A 9450-nucleotide genomic window follows, 5' to 3' on the forward strand; every position below is an offset into this window, starting at 1 on the left:
AGAGTCTGTCTCAAGCTACAACAAGTGTGAAAGCACCACCAACATTCAAAAGTAATCAAAACATCAGCCAGAAAGCATAGGTACTGAGAAGTGGTCTGTGGTCCCCACCTACAGAACCTTTATTGAGTGTGTCTTGCTAATTGCCAATATTTCCACCTGTTGTCTATTCCATTTGCACAACAGCATGTAAAATTGATTGCCGATCAGTGTTGCTTCCTAAGTGGATTTGGATTTGATTTCACAGAAGTTTGATTTACTTGCAGTTATATTGTGTTGTTTAAGTGTTCCCTTTATTTTTTGAGCAGTATATATATATATATATATATATATATATATATATATATATATACAGTGAGTCCAAGAAGTATTTGATCCCTTGCTGATTTTCTTTGTTTGCCCACTAATAAAGACACTATCCTTCTGCACTTTTAATGGTAGATATATTCTAACATGGAGAGACAGAATATCAAGACAAAAATCCAGAATATAATTTTAAAGAATATATTTTAATTAATTTGTATTTCAATGAGGAAAATAAGTATTTGATCCCTCTTGCCAAACACACTCAATACTTAGTGGCAAAGCCTTTGTTTGCAAGCACAGCGGTGAGACGTTTGTTGTAGTTAACCACAAGTTTAGCACACACACCAGGGGGAATTTTGGCCCACTCTTCTTTGCAGATCCTCTCTAAATCATGAAGGTTGGTGGGCTGTCGCTTGGCAACTCTGACCTTCAGCTCCCTCCATAGATTTTCGATCGGATTGAGGTCTGGCGACTGGCTGGGCCACTCCATGACCTTAATGTGATTTTTCTTGAGCCAATCCTTTGTTGCCTTTGCTGTATGTTTAGGGTCGTTATCATGTTGGAAGACCCAACCACGGCCCATTTTCAGATCCCTGGCAGAGGGGAGGAGGTTGTCCCTCAGGATTGTGCGGTACATGGCTCCATCCATCTTCCCAGTGATGCGGTGAAGTAGCCCTGTACCCTTGGCAGAGAAACACCCCCAAAACATTATGCTTCCACCTCCATGCTTGACGGTGGGCACAGTGTTCTTGGTGTCATAGGCAGCATTTTTCTTCCTCCACACATGGCGGGTGGAGTTGAGGCCAAAAAGTTCAATTTTGGTCTCGTCTGACCACAAAACCTTCTCCCAATAACTTGGTTCATCTTTCAAATGATCATTGGCATACTTGAGGCGCGCCTCCACATGTGCTCTCTTCAGCAGGGGTACCTTTCGGGCACTGCAGGATGTGAATCCATTCTTGGACTCACTGTATATATATATACCCATTGTGATTGGGTAATAGACATGTGGCCAGCAACTTTCTCTGATCTAAATGTGTCTTACGCAATGTCTGTTAAAAATCTGGCCTTTTTTCCTTTAGTTAAAATTACACCCTAATCTATTGTTTCTTAAGATCGTAACTGAGAGGAATTTCAGATGGCAGTGTATTAGAGATCATTAATGAACCCAGAAAAAGCTCCTCACAGACAGAGAGCAACGCAAAGTTCCAACTGACAACCCCAGGCCTCTGGAGCTGTCCGGCACACACACACTGCCTGCTGCATCACATACTTTACACTTGTATTTATAAAAGACATGTTCTGAAAGTAAATCAAAGGGACCAGTGTGTGATATGCACAAGTTGTTGTGATTATTTTATTTACAGATCTATTTTTGCAGCTGGAAATACACACTGGTGATTAACAGATACTGAGCCATTTCCAATTAATTAACCTACACTGGTTGGGTTCACTTCATACTGAATAGAAAAGTCTGCTGACTGCTGTGATACACATAGATCACAGTAATCCTGTATTCATACCTTACTGAAGTTCACAGTATGCAGATTTAATCTTATTGTTTACACTAAATAAAAACATTAATTAAAGAATAAAGAATGCATTTATTTTCTTGGGTTTATATGTAACAAAAAAGTACTGTGAAAGTATTGCAACCAGTAGCCAGTAATTTAGTGTCATTACACAGAGGATGTATTGTCATTGCAGGTTATTACTGTAAGTGTACATCTGAATTCGGCTACATCACAGTATCTCTGTAATCCTGGTTACAGTAATTTCAGAGATTACTGTTGTTGTTGTTGTTATTGTTGTTTTTTTACTGTTAATGTTTCACAGTACTACTGTGCAAAAATAAAGCAATTAGTAGCCAGTAATGTAATAACAACAGTGATTTTTTATGGTGCATTATTGTGAATCTCTTGTTAGTTTTAGTTCAAAGCTAAGAAAAAATAATCACCCCTTGTTAAGTCAAGGCCCCAATAACTCCAATGACAATGTAATCAATGTGGTCCAATGATAACACCATGAAACCAAATTGTTTTATTAACTTCAGTTGTATTCATTTGTGTCAAGTTATGCTTAAATTATGACTGAAGCCCTCTTGCCACATTCCCTACCTTAACATATCAACTAAACCTTTTGAATTAAATGAGGTGTAAATAGTAAATCAACACAACATTAGCTATCCACCTGAAGCCTGTGACTATGGCCAAATCAGAAAAAAACTCAACATTAGTGCCAGAAAGAGGTATCAATTGTATTATGCATGTTGTGAAAAAGTAGCAGGTACAAATCACAGAGTTACAGTATGAAACAAGATTCTGTTATAAAATGAAAAAAGATATATACAGAAAACTGAATGATTTCAGTAAGTTTATTCTACTGATGTATCTTCACCTGTGCGTACACAGGCTGATCACTGCGGTTCTTCGCTTTGTTTCTTCTTGAGGAGGGAGGCTGAGAAAAACTCAGACCTGCATAGTTCAGGTCACCAGTGTCCTCTGTCTGACAGATGCCGCAACCAAGCACGTAGCATGTTAAACATACAGAACAAAACACACATTTGACAAAATGATATATTTATCTTAAGAATTTTAGTTAGAATGACACATTTAGTTCTTAGTAATAAAAAAATAGTTATATTTTATTAATTATAATGTATACTACCTTTATTAATCATGTATTTAAACCTAAGTCTAAAAGCTATACATATCTTATTTACAATAACATTGCATTTAGAAATTGTGAAACAAAAATGCAAAGTTTCTGTATTTTAAGTCAAAAAACAAAAAGAAAAATAATCACCAGGTTTACTTCAGTTGGGAGACCTTCAGCAGCACCTTTAAAAAATGATAAGCATATCAATCGAATATTGAAGTACAATGTGTCATTTTACAGTGTTGTATAAAACTTACCTTAATGATGACTGCGATGTAATTTTCGGTACAGAAATAAAACCACAACCATGAATATAATGTTTGATGCTGCTAAAACAATAACAAGTGAGTCCAAAAATCGATTCTCTATAAAAGAAAAGAAAAGAGATATTTATCATGTAATCAAAATTTCTGTTTAACATTATACAAAAAAAAAGAAAATAGGAGCTGTATTGACTTCTTACATGTTTTCAGATTTTTAGTGTTTAAGAAGCAAAAGAGCTGCATTTTGGTCTCATTTCATATCAAGTGTTCCTCATAACTGTTTAATTACACATTTTACAATATATCATTGTTGTCATGCAAAAACCCTCTATCTCTATTTTTATCAATTTATATAATGTGAATCAGGCAATTATTCTTTACATTGTGTCATACTTGCATGATCAGTGGAGTATTAGAAATTTTAAAAATGTTTAAAAATGTCTTAAATCAAAGCCGTTTTACATTGACTTTCATTGTCATTTTTAGTGTGAGGGCGATGACATTCAACAACAGTGTAATTCCTGATAATGTATTTCACAAATGCATTGATGTCTTTACTGTTTGAGATGGATTTGAGCAGTACAATTCACAATACACAAATGTATATACTTCAGTTTTGACTTTGTAGTTACTGTAATGCTGTAATGGAATATTTTGCCTTATAGACACAATGTCTAACATGGTAAGTGTAATTACATTTGTATAAACTGCTGATTTCCAACAAGACCTTTCTGATTACAAGAGGATTTTAAAACAGTTATTCCACTGTACCTACATAATAACCTCATGGCTATCACAGTGATATTATATTATAAAATAAAACGTCTTGACAAAAAATATTTTCTAACTGCATTTTATTTTCAAGTGCACTTAGTTTCAGTGGTGTGTTAGAGACAGAGAATTCAGGTATTGCTTTTGGGGTAGTATAAAACATATATGTTAAAGAAATAGACAGCGGCAATAAGTTTACTAAATTAGGAAAACTGTAATGTCTTGTGCAGACACAGCTTAAGCATTGTAATACATCTGATTGTATTGTTAGAAAAGCAGCTGCTCATTTAGATTTAATTACATTCACCATTTTAGACATGTGTAATTGTGAATTTATCTATACCATTACTTTTTTTGCATGTATTGAGAAACTCCACCATGTTTATGGTTTGCAACTGGGTTGGCTTATTTATTTATTTATTTCAAAAGATTTAAAAAAATCTGATCTTACCTACAAAGTTCAGTTTAGTTCCATTTCCAAACAGTATCTCTCCACATGCAGCTACAGCACAGTAGTAAGTTCCAGCATCAGAGGGGCTGAGGTTCTTCTTGGGGAGTTTGTAGATACAGCTCTGTGTAGAAGAACCAGTCTCAGATCTTTTCTCACACTGATCACTCCTGTTTTCATGAGTGTAGATGAGTCCTGGATGAGAGTCCCCTGATCCATGTCTGAACCAGTACACACTGTGATCTTCTGCAGAGTTATTTGTGAGTATTGAGCACTGCAGAGTTGTATTGCCTCCCAGTTGGACTGGATCTGATGCGGCATGTTGAAGAACAGTGTAGTGACTTGAAGTTGCACCTAAAAAAAAAAAAAAAAAGAACAGGTGCTCCAATTACAAATGAAAATGAAGATGTAGGGTTAAAATGTCAAAAGTATGTAGTAATCAGATACGCACCTTTGAGGACTAAAACTGTGCAGTCTGATAATGCAATATTTGAATAATATGAAGCTGCACAGATATACGTTACTGAATCAGATGGCTCTGCATGTAGGATATTCAGAGTAAAACTGCTTTTTCCTTGTGATGCATGAAAGCGGCCACTCTTCTCAAAATCATTGTAAAATTGTGCAAAAGAAATAACACTAGAAGTGATGAGAACTGGCTGTTCTCCTGGAGTCTTTTTCAACCATGAAATCACTGGTGCATCAGAATATGAAAACGAACAAGTCAGACTGACATTTTCCCCCTTCTGAATGACCTTCAGTTCATCTGGGCAAGCAATGTCTACATCTGATGCCCCTCCTAAAAAGGTGAAAATCTATTACTGTTTTAAAAATATTGCAGACACTATTTTAGACTACATAGCAATACAAAAGGAATATCATTAATATTATATATAGAAATTAAATAATTATTCTTAAACATTACCTAATTCTGTTGTGAACAGCACAGTTACATAAAATCCAATCATTGCCAACTTCTTCAAGTAATACATTTTCTGAAAAGAAATGTGTATACAGTCAATATGTATGACTACAAAAGTAAATAAAAACATTTAACATTTATTTTTTTACTTACATTTCCTGTAGGACAAATGTTATCTTCTGAAATGTAGCTACACAAGCATTACTCTGTCTGAAAATTTCATTCAAGCATGACTTTATAATTCTCTGCTGACAGCTGATTGGCTTCCAGAACAGCATGACAGGAAGCTAAAATGGGCCATACAGATCACTGAGCATAAATATAGACCTGTTTTGTCCAAAGCCAAAATTACACCAAACTAAACAACTGGATTTGAAATATGAATGCCAGATGAAGTTTCTGTCTTTAAATATAGAAGCAAACATAGAGGTACATGAATTAAACTAAATTTTCTGAAGAAAAGCTTAAGCAATTTCCAAGTGATCACTACAGTGTTGCCAGATGGTTGCTTCAGTATTTAAGATGGTTTCTAGGTAGCTGCTGAGCATTTTCTAAGACTTTCTAATGATTACTAGGGTGGTGGTTGGTGGTTGCTATGGTATTTGTAATGTGGCATTAATGTCATGTGTTACAATGGCATTTCAGGTAGTTGAATGGATGCGGCTTGGTAGTTGTTGAGGTCCCCTAGGAAGATGCTAGGATGTCATAGAAATGACAGATTTTATGTTCCTCTGTAAGAATTTCTCAGAAAATTAATGTTTGAATTCTAGCATGACCCTTGGTCCTTCCTACTAAAAAGCTTGAATATGGTAAAAAAAACAAACAAAAAACTTAAAACTTGTTTTAAATTCTTAGAGTTTCTTATAGTATTTGAATTCACATTATCATGCTAAGATATGGAGAAATGTATGTTGTGCCGTATATATAGAAATCCTAAAGAAGGTATAGAAAGCATTTTTATGACTATTATGAGTGTATAGCAATCACAGTCAAGATGCCACACATCGACTTAACTGCAGTAGATGGTGGACTATTGAAGCTTCCGACCGCATCAAATGATGATGCTAAACAGACCTTTAACACCTTCTAAAAGAAAAATAAAACCCTACAGACAATGGAACAATGAAAACACAGCAAATTCTAAGATGGATCTAAAGTTCCTTTCCTGACTCAAAAAAAATGACTTAGTAAATATCAGTTTGATAATACTTGCCAAAAAGTTCACAGCTGTTACTACATTATACTTTAAATGTAAAAAAGAAAATACTGCTAAAATACCAGAGACAGAACACTAATACCTTGAACAGAACATTGTTACAATGTGGGTCAGCATTGATCTGATCTAAAGAAGTTTGAAGGGGTTTAACAAAAATAGCATTTTACATAATGCCTCTATTTCCACAGACTTAAAAGTATTTGGATGTAAATTATTTGCAGTCAATGACTGCCTGAGGTCTACAACCCATAGACATCAACAAATGCTGAGCTCTTTCCCTGAGATGCTTTGCCTGGCAGTCTGTATTTCCTGCTTGTTTGTGGTTCTTTCTTCACTCCGTTTTTGACTGACTCAGCATTATTTTATTGAGTTATTATTTTATTTTATTGAGTTCGTTTATATCTGGTGTTTTTCATGATCAAATCTTCAAAATTTAATTTGTCTGCATGAAAAGCCAGGAGTAAACACCTGGAGCAATTACTAAAATGGCAGTTACTCATTTGCCTGTGGAAAGTTCTAAGTAGCTTCAGTCACTAATTTCCAAGACTCTCACTTTTCAGACACACACTGATCTATATGCTCCTGTGGAACCAGTCATACCTAGAAGAAGTCAGAACCACAGTGAGGATCATGTTCTTCAATTTCTGCTTTCAACACCCTTGTCTCTCAGGAGGGTAAATCACCTGCAGCTTGTCACCGGCAAAACAAAGAACTAGTGATGGATTTCTGGCATGTTAGGGGTGCTGTGAAACCACTGATAATTTAAAGCAAATCTGTAGAGATACTTTAGTCCTACACATACAATAGGGCCCTCCTAGATAAGACATAAGCTCAGAGTAAGCTCTTCTTTCTACAGACGCTTAGGTCTTTCAGTTTGCTCAGAAAGATAATAAGGTAATTCTATTAGTCTGTTGTGGCCAAGTTTTCTTTTCTATGCTGGGGGAGCAGCACCACCACAAGGCATTAATATCAGATGAGATAAGAAACAGATGAGAATAGCCAGCGGCTTCACAGGACAATTCTGCCCATTTCCTCAGTGTGATATACAGGACTACTTTCAGCCACTGATTTAAGCTACTGATACAGGTGACTACAACACTACAACACTGAAAATGCTACGGTGTGTTGTGGGGTTTGGACTCAAGTGCAGTCAAAGTTTGTTGTATTATGATTAAATGAAACTTCTCCTCTTATGGTGTGTGCTTGGTGACTGTTGAGCTTAAGCTCCCAACCCTAGTAATGGGAGCCCAGTGTATTTCCACTGTGCCACCACAGCTGTGAGGGGTGTCAGTATAAACACTGATCATAAGCAACACAGAAAACGGCGGGAAAACAAACAAAGGAAAATCCAGGAGTGATGTTAACTCAAACTAAAGACAGCAACTCAAATGCTTTTCTCTTTTCTGTTCACAACTTTTCACTTTTCTCTTTTCTGTTCACAACTTAAACTTTTCTCTTTCCTGTTCACAACTTTTCTCTTTTCTGTTTTCTGTCCCGGGTGGACAACCACACCCTTTGGCCCACACAGAAAGGCAGAGCACAACACCTCTTGCGATCCGCAATCCGCTTTCTGGCCCTCAAGGTTGCCAGTAGGGTGGCCCGAGCCTTCTGCCAGGTCCTACGACATCGACGGACAAGCTGCACAGCAGAGGGAACCCCCACCTCCATCTCTTGTTCTTCGAACAAGGGAGGAGAGTACCCAAATTGGCACTCGAAGGGAGACATACCCTTACAGGTATACAGTGGCCATACAGTGCCAAAGTGTGTTGTGAGCATACTTCACCCAGGGCAGTTAATCCACCCAAGAGGCTGGGTTCCCTGCCGTCAAGCAGTGGAGCAGCTGGCCAAGGTCTTGGTTGGTTCGTTCAGCCTGTCCATTCGATTCAGGGTGGAAACCTGAAGTAAGGCTGACTGTGGCTCCCATCAACTGGCAGAAAGCTCTCCAAAACCGGCTGGCAAATTGGGGTCCCCGATCCGACACTAGGTTGCAAGGCATTTCGTGCACCCTCACTACGTGCTGCAACAGCAGTTCTGCTGTCTCTTGGGCTGAAGGGAGTTTGGGCAATGCCACAAACTTGCATGCCTAGGAGAAATGGTCTACGACCACCGTTATAACCGTGTTGCCTTTGGATGGTGGAAGACCTGTCACGAATGGATGTAAAAGGCTAGGTGGTCGGGACCAGAGTGTCTTGTTTTTGGTACACACTTCACAAGAGGCAACATAGGCACGTGTGTCCTTGTCCATTCCTGGCCACCAGAAGCATCTCCAGAGGAACTCCAATGTCCGGACCGCACCTGGGTGGCCAGAAAATGAGGAGGAATGTCCCCATTGCAGAAGCGCTTGGTGAACTGCGGAGGGCACATATTGCCAACAGACCACCCCGGGGGTCAGGCTCCCGTCGGAGGGCTTGCATTATGTCCTGCTCAATGTTCCAGCAACTATTTGAGGGGAGCAACTATTTGAGAGGCAGGGATGATTGGTTCTGGCTCTGGATTGGATCCCCAGGGTTCCCACCGGCGGGATAAGGCATCTGGCTTGGTGTTTTTTGAATCCGGCCTATAGGACAGTGTAAAATGGAAGCAGCCAAAATACAGTGCCCATCGGGCCTGCTGAGGGTTCAGTCGTTTGGCCTGCTGTATGTAAGCCAAATTTTTGTGGTCTGTACAAACAATAAATGGGTGTTTGACCCCCTCAAGTCAGTGCCTCCATTCCTCCAGAGCCAACTTCACCGCAAGGAGCTCCCTGTCCCCAATGCGATAGTTGCATTCTGCCAGAGTTAGCCTGTGGGAGTAGAACGCACAGGGATGGAGCTTTTTACCTGGCCCCAGGTGTTGGGACAGGACCGCACCTACACCTACATCAGAGGCA

The 9450-nt window shown here is 38.4% G+C and overlaps 1 protein-coding gene across 1 annotated transcript; it reads right to left on the reverse strand.

Annotated features, from left to right (window-relative positions):
- Positions 1 to 2682: 2682 nt before the first annotated feature.
- On the reverse strand, positions 2683 to 8306 carry LOC140562736 (uncharacterized). Its single transcript, XM_072688597.1, has 4 exons — positions 8135 to 8306; positions 4895 to 5242; positions 4451 to 4797; positions 2683 to 2808 (listed from the first exon to the last, which is right to left on the reverse strand). Exons 1-4 carry the CDS (start codon positions 8304 to 8306, stop codon positions 2683 to 2685), a joined length of 993 nt encoding a protein of 330 aa, XP_072544698.1.
- Between the last annotated feature and the right edge of the window lie 1144 nt (positions 8307 to 9450).

This window comes from Salminus brasiliensis, chromosome 9 (assembly GCF_030463535.1).
Source record: "Salminus brasiliensis chromosome 9, fSalBra1.hap2, whole genome shotgun sequence".
NCBI classification, from domain to species: domain Eukaryota; kingdom Metazoa; phylum Chordata; class Actinopteri; order Characiformes; family Bryconidae; genus Salminus; species Salminus brasiliensis.

Coding starts and splice junctions, on each gene's coding strand:
- LOC140562736 (XM_072688597.1), bottom strand. CDS start 8,306: ATGTCTCCCTTCGAGTGCCAATTTGGGTACTCTCCTCCCTTGTTCGAA. Junction 4,798..4,894: donor CACAGTTTTAGTCCTCAAAG/GTGCGTATCTGA, acceptor TTTTTTTTTTAG/GTGCAACTTCAAGTCACTAC. Junction 2,809..4,450: donor ATGGAACTAAACTGAACTTT/GTAGGTAAGATC, acceptor GGCATCTGTCAG/ACAGAGGACACTGGTGACCT.